Here is a 15,205-nt window from a genome sequence, read left to right on the forward strand (position 1 = left end):
TAGAATGTAACAAAGAAAAAACATCGCTACAAAAAAATTAAAACATAAAAAAATTTAGCTGGGTATGGTGGCATGCACCTGTAGACTCAGCTACTCAGAAGGCTGAGGTGGAAGGATTGCTTGAATCCAGGAGTTGGAGGCTACAGGATGCCTTAATCTCACCACTGCATTCTACCATGGGTGACAGAATGAGACTCTGACTCTAAAAAGCAAAACAAAACAACAAACAAACAAACAAAAAAGAAATACTATAAAATTTATTATCAAACTAGTTGAAAAATGTACAGAAAAAGTAAGGTAAACATTTAATGGTTTACAATGAAAGGAAATATGGATACACTATTAATGTATTTGGGTAAAATATGACATAAGAGATCTCAGACCCTAACTTTGCCTGGCATCAAAAACACTCTATCCTATAGCTGATTTATTATGCAATAGCACAGCTATCAGGCAAAGTATTCACTGTGTTTGACTGATTAACTTGATGCCCAGCTTTTTTGTGACTTGATGGCATCACTGAAGTTTTGTTTTAGGTCTTTAAAAAATGTGCTTTAGTGATTCATCCAGATTGCTAAATGGAGATGTTTTTCTTAATGATTAAATGAAGAAATAAAGGCTATCTGAGTATAGAGCAAGTGTAGCTATATTACAAAGTAATGTGTGCTTCTTTACCAGGGTGCCTGAAATAATGAAATACAAAAAAAACATACAGTCTAAAGTGATTAATTTTATATGAAAAGTATTCCCTTTAAACGTATTAGGAATTTGAAGAAGTATGGTACATTTTTAAATATAAATGGTTAGGGGCTATTGTATTGGACAGTACAGATACAGAGTATATCATCACGAAAAGTTCTGTTGAATAGCACTGCCCTAGAGCAAGCAAATAGAATTTTATTTAAGGATTGTAAATTTCTTTACTTGTTTTTGTAGGGGAGGAAGGTAAAGAAGGAGAGAAAGTAAATCTCAATAATGCCTTCAAAATAATTTATAAAAGACTTTTAAATTCACGGTCATTTAGAGATATGTCCCCTATCCCTGCAATACCACAGCTGCACTTTACTCTCTTTGCATACAATTTGATGAACATACCATGTTTTTTCATGTCTTGGTGCATTTGCAGAGGATGTACTATCTGTCAAGAGCACTGTGCGGACCCCACTTCCTCACTGTCTACTCTTACTTGTACTTGAGAATTTAATTCCTGTGGAAATAAATCCTTGAGTCATCTCACACTCCAATCTTATTGGGATGATGGACCTCTTGGGTGGCATAGCAACAATGCAGTGTATTTCAGTATATTTCTGCTTAACTCCTCCCACTTCACGCACACAAATAGTTTCTGAGACCCTTGACAGCAAGGGCCGCAACTTACTCATCTTATGCTCAATAAATGTGGAACTAATAACTTTGTCTAAAACTTTCTGTCATAATCAAATTACTTAACATGTATTAAATAACTCTTTAATAAATATACCAACAAATATAAGCTTACCCTTTGAGGTCACTGATTAATTTGTTTTTTTCCTGGACTATTCGCTTGTGATGCATTCGATGAAAATCACGCTCTTTCTGAATTTTCAGCAGATCTTCTCTAGCTTTGCTGAAAAAAAAATAGTAACTTTATAAATCACTGCTGATTCCTTTTTCAAAAATTATTTAGTCTTGAGTTCAAATCTAGTATTGGGCCATTCAAAAGATCATAGGAAAACAAATATTTTGCTATAATTCTCATTGAAGGTTCCCATCAAACATAATTTGTATAAGGTCATATTAGGTTTGGGGGTGAAGGATGAAAGGGCAAAACCTGTAGTTCCAAAAATATGATTCATCTACATTTAATCAAAGTAAGTGAAAATTAAAGGTATGCTGTCAGAACACATCCATAGTATAAACCATCCATTTCCAAAGAGAATTTGTTTGGCTTGGAAAATTGAAATATATGAAACACAATAATTCAAAATTATTAAAAATAAAGACTATGGAATTTAACTCTGAACTTCCTAGAATGTAAAGTTAAAGAGAATATACTAGATTATTCAGTTCTGATAACTGGGAAAAGAAAGCATATAAATTCTAAAAAAAAAAAAGATTTTATGGTATATATTAAATAAATATGTATCATCAGTGGATATGATTACTACATAATTCATAGCTTGATAAGAATGGTCTTCAATATCAGTGCTGTAATACAGAAAAATTTTTCAACTTGATATATCTTCTGCAAACCTCTGGCACAAGGCAAGCGAAAGCATTCTTTCTAAGCCCAGGTTCTATGTGAAAATTTAATAAGAAGGTTTCACTTACCTCCATAATATGTTAGTTTCAATATAATAATGTGAAATATAATTTATAATGGAAAAGTAGTTCTCAACCTCAGATAACTGACAAAGTACTACAGCATTGAGACTGTCACATTTCTATTCTGAAAAATGGACTGCTACCTCACATTCGGCTTGAAACAGAAAATATCTACTTTTCTGGGTCACAACTACTTCAAAATTGTGATTCACATAAAATAAATGCACATGAACAGATTTCTGCTTTAAGTGGTGTCAGAACAGCCAGTCACTGAGGAGCAGTGTATGGGATGCTACCAAAGATGTTTATGAGATAAAGTAAGGCTCTCAATGAAGCATAAGTCAAGATCAGTGACTTCTTGATGCAAAATCAAATTACATGAGGCATATGGTGCAAGGTCTCGGATCCATTCTTCCAAGTTTCTTTCTTCTTCTTTTCTTTTTTTTAATTTTAAGTTCTGGGGCACAGGTGCAAGTTCTGAAGGTTTGTTACATAGGTAAATGTGTGCCATGGTGGTTTACTGCACCTATCAACCCATCACCTAGGTATTAAGCCCAGCATACATTCACTATTTTTCCTAATACTCTACCGCCCCCAACCATACCTCCCACCCCCCAACAGGCCCCAGTGTGTGTGGTTCCCTTTCCTGTGTCCATGTGTTTTGATTGTTCAGCTCCCACTTATAAGTGAGAACATGCAGTGTTTGGTTTCCTGTTACCGTTAGTTTGCTGAGGATAATGGCTTCCAACTCCATCCATGTCCCTACAAAGGACATAATCCCATTCCTTTTTATGACTGCATAGTATTTCATGGTGTATATGTACCACATTTTCTTTATCCGGTCTATCATTGATGGGCATCTGGGTTGATTCCATGTCTTTGTGATTGTAAATAGTGCTGCAATGAACATAAACATGTGTGTGTCTTTGTAACAGAATGATTTATATTCCTTTGGGTATATACCCAGTAATGGGATTGAGTTTATGTGTGTCTTTGTATGTGAGATGGGTCTCTTGAATACAGCACATCAATGAATCTTGACTCTATCCAGCCTGCCACTCTGCATCTTTTAATTGGGGCATTTAGCCCATTTACATTTAAGGTTAATATTGTTATGTATCAATTTAATCCTGTCATCATGATACTAGCTGGTTATTTTGCAGACTTGTTTATGTAGTTGCCTCATATTGTCACTGGTCTGTGTACTTCAGTGTGTTTTTGTAGTGGCTGGTAATGGTTTTTCCTTTCCATATTTAGTGTTTCCTTCAGGAGTGCTTGCAAGGCAGGCCTGGTGGTGATGAATTCTCTCAGCATTTGCTTGTCTGAAAATCATTTTATTTCTCCTTCATTTATGAAGCTGAGTTTGACCAGATACTAAATTCTAGGTTGGAAATTATGTTAAGAAAGTCAAATATTGGCCCCCACTCTCTTCTGGCTTGTATGGTTTCTGAAGAGATGTGCTGTCTGATGGGCTTCCCTTTATAGGTGACCTGGCCTTTCTCTCTGGCTGCCCTTAACATTTTTTCCTTCATTTTGGCCCTGGAGAATCTGATGATTATGTGTCTTTTGCTTGATCTTCTCATGGAGTATCTTACTGGGGTTGTCTGGGTTTCCTGAATTTGAACATTGGCCTGTCTTGCTAGGTTGAGGAGGTTCTGGATGATATCCTGAAGTGTGTTTTCCAACTTGGTTCCATTCTCTCCGTCTCTTTCAGGTACTCCTATCAGTCATAGGTTTGATTTTTTAACATAATCACACAGTTCTCAGAAGTTTTGATCATTCCTTTTCATTCTTTTTTTCCTCTACTCTTGTCTGCCTTATTTCAGCAAGATAGTCTTAAAGCTCTGATACCCTTTCTTCTGCTTGGTCTCTTTGGCTATTGATGCTTGTTATTGCATTGTGAAGTTCTTGTGTTGTATTTTTCAGCTCGATCAGGTCATTTATATTCCTCTCTATACTAGTTATTTTGGTAAACAGCTCCTGTAATGTTTTTTATCACAGTTCTTAGCTTCTTTGCAATGAGTTAGAACATAATTCTTTAGCTCAGTGAAGTTCATTATTACCCGTCTTCTGAAGCCTACTTCTGTCAAATTCATCCCTCTCAGCCTCAGCCCAGTTCTGTGCCTTGCTGGAGACATGTTGCAATCATTTGGAGGGAAGAGGCACTCTGGCTTTTTCAGTTTTCAGCATTTTTGTGTTGATTCTTTCTCATCGTCATGAGTTTATCTACCTTTGATCTTGAAGTTGCTGACCTTTGTATGGGTTTTTTGTGGGGTCCTTTTCATTGATGTTGTTGTTTTCTGTTTTTCTTTTAGCAGTCAGGCCCCTCTTCTGTAGGGCAGTTGCAGTTTGCTGGGGATCCACTCGAGACCGTATTTGCCTAGGCCCCTCCCACCCCTGGAGGTATCACCAGCAGAGGCTACAGACCAGTACAGATGGCAGCCAGCTCCTTCCTCTGGGAGCTGTATCCCAGAGGGGCACCAACCTGATGCCAGCTGGAATTCTCCTGTATGAGGTATCTGGGGACTCCTGTTGGGAGGTCTCATCTAGTCAGGAGGAGTGGGATCAGGGACCTGCTTAAATGAGCAGTCTGGCTACCCCTTGGTGGAAAAGGTGTGCTGCATCCTCATCTGGGCTCCCCTGACTCTCCAGAGCCAGCAGGCAGAAAAGACAAAGGCCATGGATCCATTATACCACAGCTGCCCCTTCTCCTAGTGACTCCTCTCAGGGATATCAAAGTTCTGTTCATCAACTCCTGTCTATGGATGCTGACATTCCCACAGAGAGGCCTGTCCCAGTGATAAGAAATGGATCAGGGTTCCACTTAAGGAAGCAGTCTAGCCATGAACTGACACCGTTGCTGTGCTGCTCTGTGGGGAATTGCTCCTGGTCCTGACCACCCAGTCTCACTGGCACCTATAGCAGGGGACAATGGCCAACTGGAGCCGCAGTGATGGTGGCCACCCCTCCTGTCCTGGGAATTAAGTCTTCTTAGGCAGTCTCTGGCCTGCTGTGTTGGCTGGCAGGGATTCCAAGTCAGTGTGTTTTAGCTTGTGGGGTTCTGTGGAAGCAAGGCCACTTGGCTCCCTGGCTTCAGCCCCCTTCCCACAGGAGTGGACAGATCTACTGCCTCATGGGGATTCCCAGAGCCGGAGTATGCAAATACTCTGTGTCTTGGTGCCTGCTCAAATGGCCAGCCACCCAAGCAGCTGCCATGTCTTTACAGTTCTGTGCTTGGGACGCAAGGCCCTGGCAGCATGGCCTTGCAAGGGGAACTCCTGATCTGTGGGTTGCAAGGATCCATGAGAAAAGCATGGTTTTCAGGGAGGGGTAGCACAATCCTGCACCACCTCCTTTGGACCAGGGAGAAAGCTTCCTTTGCCCATGCAGCTCTTGGGTGGGCCCTTGATGCTTTTCCTTGCTTTCCCTGGGTTGCACCAACCACCTAGTCAGTCCCAGTGAGAGAAGCTTGGTACCTCAATTGAAGATGCAGAATTCACTTGCTCTTTTCATCCTTCTTGGTAGGAGCCACAGAGTGGAGCTGTTTCTATTTGGTCAACCTGGCTGCTCCCACCCTCTGTTTCTTTCTCCTCACCTCCCCGTGCACCCTATTTTTTAAAAAATGACCTCTACTGTTATTTATATTACTGCCAATTTTGTAGTTTTCATTACATGTAAATAAACAACGATCAGGTGACTCACAGTACTCATGGTGAACTTTCTCCACCTAAACCTCAACCTCATTTTCATGCCAACAATCTTATATGTGCAAGAAATGATTGATTCGAACATTCAGTCTTGAAAAATCATCTGAGGAATATACTAATGATTAGATAAACGATGTATTCTTTCCTGATTTTAACCCATGTGGGTATATCAAGAATATAATTTGACAAATAATATAAGTTGACAACATAAGTTGAGAAATAATATGGATAATGATATTGAATGAAGTGCTTTTTATCTAATTTTTCTAATTTGCTTGTCATTGCATTGCTTCTGGTCAAGATGTCTCTATTATAAAAACAAAAATTAATGGTTATTTTCCTTTAAATATGTATAGTGTATTTTTTAGTGTTAGTGTAGGAGTTACATATATACACTTTAACAAAAAAGATAGTACAATTTAGGACAGTTTTGCATCTCAACAACAATAAAGCCTATATTCAAAATAGATCTTTCAATTTTTAGATTGTAGATAGGGATGTAATTTTCTCAAGTTCATTACAAGATTCTTTGGGAACAGTTCATTATGCTTGTGACAATCCTTTTTGAATTGTCTTGTTATTTGCATACTTCCATCTCTTCCAAAATACTACAAACTTCTTGTTTTAACCATTTGTCTATATTGCTAAATGAAAATTTTTAATTATTACTTTTTAAAATTTATGCAGGCACATAGTAGATGTATAATTATTTATGGGGTACATGAGATAATTTGAAACAGGCATGCATGTGTAATAATCATGGAAAACAGAGTATTCATCCCCTCAGGCATTTATCCTGTTACAAAAAATCCAATTTTACTTTTAGCTATTTTTAAATGTACAATTAAGTTATGACTACAGTAACCCTGTTGTGCTAACAAATACTAGGTCTTATTCATTTTCTATTTTTTTCTGTACCCATTAACCATCCCTGCCTCACCCACACCCACCCACTACCCTTCACCAGCCCCTGGCCACCATCCTTCTATTCTCTATCTCCATTAGTTCAATTGTTTTGATTTTCAGATCCCACAGATAAATGAGAACATGTGAAACTTGTCTTTCCATGCCTGGGTTAACATAATGACCTTCAGTTCCACCATGTTGCAAATGACAGAATCTCATTCTTTTTTACAGCTGAATAGTTCTCCGTTACATATATGTACATTTCCTTTATCCATTCATCTGCTGATGGACACTTAGGTTGCTTTCAAATTCTGGCTATTGTGAACAGTGCTGCAACAAACATGAGAGTGCAGATATCTCTTTGATATACTGATTTCCTTTCTTTTGGGTATATACCCAGCAGTGAGATTGTTGGATCATATGGTAGATCTATTTTTAGTTTTTTGAGGAACTGTGAACTGTTCTTCACGGTGGTTGTACTAATTTACATTCCCACCAACAGTGTACAAGGTTCCCTTTTCTCCATATCCTTGCCAGCATTAATTATTACCTGCCTTTTGGATAAAAGCCATTTTAACTGCGGTGAGATGACAGCTCATCGTAGTTTTGACTGACATTTCTCTGACGATCAGTGATGTTGAGCACCTTTTCATATACCTATTTGTCATTTGTATGTCTTCTTTTGAGAAAAGTCTGTTCAAATTTTTGTCCATTTTTTAATTGGAGTATTAGTTTTTTTCTTATAGAGTTTCTTATATAATCTGGTTATTAATACCTTATCAGATGAGTCATTTGCAAATATTTTCTCCCATTCTATGGGTTTGTCTCTTCACTTTGTTGATTATTCCCTTTTCTATGCAGAAGCTTTTTAACTTGATGTGATCTCATTTGTCCATTATTTGCTTTGGATGCTTGTGCTTATAGGGTATTACTCAAGAAATTTCTGCCAAGACCAATGTCATTGAGAGTTTCTTTTAATTTTCTCTTAGGAGTTTCATTTTGATTTGATTTTTTGCATATGATGAGACATATTGTTCTAGTTTGATTCTTCTTCATATGGATATCCAGTCAGTTTTCCCAGCACCATTTATTGAAGAGACTGTCTTTTCCACAGTGTATGTTCTTGGCACATCTGTCAAAAATGTGTTCGCTGTAGGTGTGTGGTTTTGTTTCTGGTTCTCTATTCTGTTCCATTGGTCTATGTATTTGGTTTTATGTCAGTACCATGTTGTTTTGGTTACTATATTTCTGTAGTATAATTTAAAGTCAAGTAATGTGATCTGGTTTTGTTCTTTTTGCTTAGGATAGCTTTGGCTATTTTTTTATGTCAGTACCATGTTGTTTTGGTTACTATATTTCTGTAGTATAATTTAAAGTCAAGTAATGTGATTCGGTTTTGTTCTTTTTACTTAGGATAGCTTCGGCTATTCTGGATCTTTTGTGATTCCATATACATTTTAGGATTGTTTTTTCTATTTCTGTGAAGAATGTCATGGGTATTTTGATAGGGGTCACACTGAATTTGTAGGTTGCTTAGGGTAGTATGGATATTTTAACAATATTGATTCTTAGAACTCATGAACATGGAATGTCTTTCCCTGTTGTCGTGTCCTCTTCAATTTCTTTCATCAGTGTTTTATAGTTTTCATTGTAGAGGTATTTCATTTCTTTGCTTAAGTTACTTTCTAATTTTATTTATGGCTATTGTAAGTTGGATTACTTTCTAATTTCTTTTTCAGATTCTTCACTGTTGGCATATAGAAATGCTACTGATTTTTGTATGTTGATGTTGTACCCTGAAACCTTGCTGAATTTATCAGTTCTCATCATTTTTTTTGGTGGATACTTCAGGTTTTTCCAAATATAAGATCATATCATCTGCAAACAAGGATAATTTGACTTTTTCCTTTCCAATTATATGCCATTTATTTCCTTCTCTTGTCTGATTGCTGGGACTTCCACTACTACATTGAATAACAGCGGTGACAATGGGCATCCTTTTCATGTTTCAGATCTTAGAGGAAAGGATTTTAAGTTTTCCCTATCCAGTATGACACTGTGGTATGACATATATAGTGTTTATTGTGTGGAAGTATGTTCCTTCTATACCAAATTTTTGGAGAGTTTTTATCATAAAGGGATGTTGAATTGTATTACATTTTTCTCGGCATTAATTGAAATGAACATATGGTTTTTATTCTTCATTATTTTGATGTATGTATCACATTGATTAATTTGCATATGTTGAATCATCCTTGCATACCTGAAATAAATCCCATTTGGTCATGATGAATTATCTTTTTAATACATTGTTGAATTCAGTTGGCTGGCATTTTTGTTGATTTTTGAGTCAACATCAGAGATATTGGCCTGTAGTTTTCTTTTTAGATGTCTTTGGCTTGGGTATCAGGGTAATATGGGCCTTGTAGATGAGTTTGGAAAGATACCCTTTTCCTGTATTTTTCAGAATTGTTTGAGTAGCACTGGTGTTAGTTCTTCAAATGTTTGGTACAATTTAGCGGTGAAGCCAGCATGTCCTGTTATTTTCTGTACTGGGAGACTTCATATTACAGCTTCAATCTTGTTCATTGTTATTGGTCTTTAATATTTTGGATTTCTTCATGGTTTAATCTTGGTAGCTTGTATCTGTCTAGGAATTTACCCATTTCCCCTGGATTTTCCAATTTATTGGCAGGTATTTGGTCATAGTAGCCACTGATGATCCTTTGAAATTCTGCAATCCCAGTTGTAATGCTTCCTTTTCCATCAGATTTTATTCATGTGGGTCTTTTCCTTTTTTTTCTGCTTTAATCTGCCTAATGATTTGTTGATTTTGTTTATCTTTTCAAAAGAATAACATTTTTTGTTTCCTTGACATTTGTATTGCTTTCTTCATTTCAAATTCATTTATTTCTACTCTGTTCCTTTTTATTTCTTTTCTTATACTAATTTTGGGTTAAGTTTGCTCTTGCTTTGCTAGCTTTTTAAGATGAATCATTAGGTAATTTATTTGAAGTTTTTCTTCTTTTTTGATGTAGGCACTTATATAAGTGCTTATAAATTTCCCTCTTAGTACTGCTTTCACTGTATCCCATAGATTATGGTATGTTGTGTTTCCATTATCATTTGCTTCAAGAAATTTTTCAGTTTTCTTCTTAATTTCTTCACTGATCCATTGGTCATTCAGGAGCATATTGTTAAATTTCTATGCGCTTGTATGGTTTCCAAAATTCCTCTTCTTGTTGATTTATAGTTTTATTCCATTGTGGTCAGAGAAGATATTTGATATTATTTCAATTTTTGAATGTTTTAAAACTTGTTCTGTAACCTAACATATAGTCTGTCATTGAGAATGGAAATATCTATTAAGTCCATTTGTTCTATGGTGCAGACTAAGTCTGATGTTTGTTGATTTTCTGTCTGGAATACCTGTCCAATACTGAAAGTGGGGTGTTGAAGTCTCCAGCTCTTACTGTATTGCGATCCATCTCTCTCTTTAGCTCTAATAATATTTACTTTATATTATCTGGGTGCTCCAGTGTTGGGTGCATATATATTTACAACTGTTATATCCTCTTGCTGAATTGACTGCTTTATCATTACATAATGACATTCTTATGAAGGTAAATCCTGCCAAGATAAGATTCTTCCCTTCAAGGCAGTGGGGTCCCTTTTATCCCAGAAAGTGTCTAGAAACGTTATGTGGGAGCTCAGGTCTGGAATGGGGGCCTCAGGACCCAGGGGTGCTGCAGAAAAGGTACAAGCCAGTGCCTACTTCTGAGGCCCCTGGGGAAAGGGCAACACACAGGCACAGGCAAAGATACTTTGCAAGTGAAGGAAAAGTAAAAGAAAAACTCTCTACCCCTGGCAGATGGACAGCTGTATTAGTCCATTTTCACACTGCACATAAAGACATACTTGAGACTGGGAAGAAAAAGAGGTTTAATGGACTTACAGTTCCACATGGCAGGGGAGGCCTCACAATCATGGAGGAAGGCAAGGAGGAGCAAATCACATCTCACATGATGGCAGCAGGCAAAAAAAGTGAGCTTGTGCAGGTAAATTCCCCTTTTTATTTATTTTTAAAATTATTTTTATTTACTTATTTATTTTGAGACAGAGTCTTGCTCTGTCACCCAGGCTGGAGTGCAGTGGCACGATCTTGGCTCACTGCAAGCTCCGCCTCCCAGGTTCATGCCATTCTCCTGCTTCAGCCTCCCCAAACTCCCTTTTTAAAACCATCAGATCTCATGTGACTTATTTACTATCACAAGAACAGCACCAGAAAGACCTGCCCCCATGATTCAATTACCTCCCACCAGGTCCCTCCCACAACACAAGGGAATTCAAGATGGGATTTGGGTGGGCCAACCATATTGCACACTCAGCCCTTCTCAAATCTCATGTTTTCACATTGCAAAACACAATAATGCCTTCCCAACAGTCCCCCAAAGTCTTAACTCTTTACAGCCTTAACTCAAAAGTCCACAGTCCAAAGTCTTATCTGAGACAAGGCAAGTCCCTTCCACCTGTGAGCCTGTAAAATCAAAAACAAGTTAGTTACTTCCTAAATACAATGGGGCTACAGGCATTGGGTAAATATACCCATTCCAAATGGGAGAAATTGACCCAAACAAAGGGACTACAGGCCCCATCCAAGTGCAAAATCCAGCAGGGTAGTCAAATCTTAAAGCTCCAAAATGATCTCCTTTGACTCCATGTCTCACATTCAGGTCATGCTGATACAAGAGGTGGGCTCCTGTGGTCTTGGGCAGCTCTACCCCTGTGGCTTTACAAGGTACACCCTCCCTCCTGGGTGCTTTCAATGGCTGGTGTTTAGTGTCTGTGGCTTTTCCAGGTGCACAGTGCAAGCTGTCGGTGGATCTAACATTCTGGGGTATGAAGGACAGTGGCCCTCTTCTCACAGCTCCACTAGGCAACGCTCCAGTAGGGACTCTGTGTGGGGGCTCCCACCCCATATTTGCCTTCTTCACTGCCCTAGCAGAGGTTCTCCATGACAGCCCCACTCCTGCAGCAAACTTCTACCTGGGCATCCAGGAGTTTACATACATCTTCTAAAATCTAGGCAGAGGTCCCATACCTCAATTTTTGACTTCTATGCACCTGAAGACTCAACACCACATGGAAGCTGCCAAGACTTTGGGCTTCAATCTTCTAAAGCAACAGCCTGAGCTATACCTTGGCCCCTTTTAGTTATGGCTGGAGCAGCTGGGATGCAGGGCACCAAGTCACTAGAATGCACACAGCAGAGGGACCCTAGGCCCGGCCCATAAAACTATTTTTTCCTCCTAAACCTCTGGGCTTGTGATGGCAGGGGCTGTCGCAAAGGTCTCTGACATGCCCTGGAGACATTTTCCCCATTGTCTTGGTGATTAACATTCAGCTCCTCATTACGTATGCAAATTTCTGCAACTGGCTTGAATTTCTCCACAGAAAATGGGATTTTCTTCTCTATCACATCATCAAGCTGCAAATTTTCCAAATTTTATGCTGTTTCCCTTTTAAAACTGAATGCCTTTAACAGCACCCAAGTCACCTCCTGAATGCTTTGATGCTTAGAAATTTCTTGTACCAGATGATAACCTAAATCATCTCTCTCAAGTGTAAAGTTCCATAAATCTCTAGGACAGGGGCAAAATACCACCAATCTCTTTGCTAAAACGTAACAAGAGTCACCTTTTTTCCCGTTCCCAAGAAGTTCCTCATCTCCACCTGAGATCATCTCAGCCTGGATTTCTTTGTCCATATCATTATCATCATTTTGGGCAAAGCCATTCAACACGTCTCTTTCCAAACTTTCCCACATTTTCCTGTCTGCTTCTGAGCCCTCCAAACTGTTCCAACCTCTGCCTGTTACCCAGTTCTAAAGTCACTTCCACATTTTCTGGTATCTTTTCAGCAATGCCCACTCTACTGGTACCAATCTACTGTATTAGTCCATTTTCACATTGCTGATAAAGACATACCTGAGACTGGGAAGAAAAAGAGGTTTAATGGACTTACAGTTCCACTTGGCTGGGGAGGCCTCACTATCATGGTGCAAGGCAAAAAAGAGCAAATCACATCTTATATGGATGGTGGCAGGCAAAAAAAAAAAGAGCTTGTGCAGGGAAACTCCCCTTTCTAAAACTATCAGATCTCATGAGACTTATTCACTATCAGGAGAAGAGCATGGGAAAGACCTGCCCCCATGATTCAATTACCTCCCACCAGGTACCCTCAACACGTGGGAATTCAAGATGAGATCTGGGTTGGGACACAGCCAAAGCAATCAACAGGTAACCATCTTTGGCCTAATATTCCATCACAGCAAGTAGAAGTATCCTACTCCTGAGGTAGTAGAATGAAACTCCTACAAAGACCAACTACAGATAGAAGGCAGAGTTTAGCCACAACACAGAGGACAGACAAAGAGACAGGAAAAGTCCTCATTCCTAAGGCTCAGGTACACAAGACCTCCCTAGTGAAGATGGACTAAAAAGACAGAAACTCTCTGCCATCTCCCTGAGACGGCAGACTGTTTGGCATCATCCTTACCGAGTACTAAGTGAAGAGGAGAGAATTTAAGTAGAGTGAACGGAAAATAAATAAATGGTTGAGTTGACACTTTGTTGTGAAAGCACAAGAACCTCACTTGAATTCTCATTTAGAAAATGATTCAATTTTCAATTAGAAGTATGGAGAAAGGCTGTGTGTAGAAGAGATAAATTGTTCTGAAAAAGGATCAATGGATCTGTTCAAATAATTTGCAAAAAGAATAATGAACAAGATCTTTGAATTTTTATTTTAACCCCATATTTTAAAAAAAGAATTGTACAGAATATCCTGAAAGGGCTATCAAAACAAGTTAGCTCTAAAGCATATCAAGTTGAATCAGTTTATCTAAAAAATAATACCATATTTGTTTTAGAACAGTAGATAAAAATCCAATATTATGTCTTTATAATCAGCTAACAGATCCAGTTACTTCACTGGAGCAATGCTAGTATGATAATAATATCATATTCAATATAGGAAATTCTTCATAGCAATGTGACCTTGTTAATCTACATAACCTCTGTAAATATCAAATTTAGCACCTCCACAATGGACGTATAATGAGCTTCAAAGCATATTCAATTAAATATTTTAGTAAAGTGGCTTAAATACTGTCTTGCATATCGAAAATACTAAATTACTCAATAAATGTTTCTGTACTCATAATTACAATCATCATTATCATTTCATAATATTACTATTTAGTATAGTAAAAGACACACACACAATTCTTCTAAGCAGTAAATTTATCTTCCTACAAGGAGTGTGCCAGTAAGTAAATATCCTCTAATTGACCAAAAATATTAGGATGTGTGATTATTAGTAACATTGTGTACTTTCAAAAAATGAATTTAAAATTTTGTGAACGTCTATTTTGAGTATACTAAATTGTCTTAATTTCAGTCACTTGAATTATGTAAATGAGCTTATTTTTATCTTATGTGAAATGTTAACCCACAACATGTTAAAAATACTTTAAGACATAATGCTGCAAAATTTCTTAAGCAGAACCATAAATGTGCAGCATTGCATCAACTCACTTTTTAAATATACATTAGAAGCCTATTTGTGCTCATCCCAGGAAACAAAGCATAGAAATTGACGGAAGTATCAGACCTTAAAGTTTTTCTGACCATTAAATTGGTTTTCAGGGACTTGCTTTCTGTTTGCACAATGAAGTCTATTCAGTAAAAATATTCAAATTCATTTCATGATGGTGCCTCTCCTATTATGACCTTCCTGCTGCCCATCTGCTTAATAAATGGAAAATGAAAGTTTTACTAAAGAATAAAGTTTAAAATATTCATATAAGCAACTAATATTTTAAACTATATAATATTTCCTCATCACATTAGTAGAGCATCTTTGTGTTTTAAAAAAACACAGCAAACATTCTGTTTCAAGTACAACAAAGTTAAGAGTTACTCAGTGGAACATTCTATTTAAATGTGTACATCATAAAGAAAACAATTTGCACATGCTTTGTCTTAATAAAATGGTACAATGACTGACCAACTTCTCCATTTCAGAAAACCAGCACATCAAAGTCTACAATTCAATTATGCAATATTAAGGTACAGATATTCTTACAGTACTATAAAATTATTGCCCCAAAGCTCCATTTTCAATATGATATGAATATTATTTAATAGTATGTTCAAAAATATTTTGAAGTGAATATCGATGGTAAAATAATTTTATTAACTGAATAGTTTTAAGTATTTTTGAAT

General features: G+C 37.4%; 1 protein-coding gene across 3 annotated transcripts in view; it reads right to left on the reverse strand.

Moving 5' to 3' along the window:
- SPAG16 (sperm associated antigen 16) overlaps positions 1-15,205 on the reverse strand; it is a 1,171,227-nt gene that overhangs the window by 1,113,284 nt on the left and 42,738 nt on the right. For all 3 annotated transcript variants that reach the window (XM_011932319.1, XM_011932316.1, XM_011932317.1), the window contains one exon: positions 1,499-1,606. In XM_011932319.1, the coding sequence (XP_011787709.1) occupies positions 1,499-1,606 (108 nt within the window). The remainder of the gene's footprint in view (positions 1-1,498; positions 1,607-15,205) is intronic.

This window comes from Colobus angolensis, unplaced genomic scaffold, assembly GCF_000951035.1.
Source record: "Colobus angolensis palliatus isolate OR3802 unplaced genomic scaffold, Cang.pa_1.0 Scaffold95, whole genome shotgun sequence".
NCBI lineage: Eukaryota > Metazoa > Chordata > Mammalia > Primates > Cercopithecidae > Colobus > Colobus angolensis.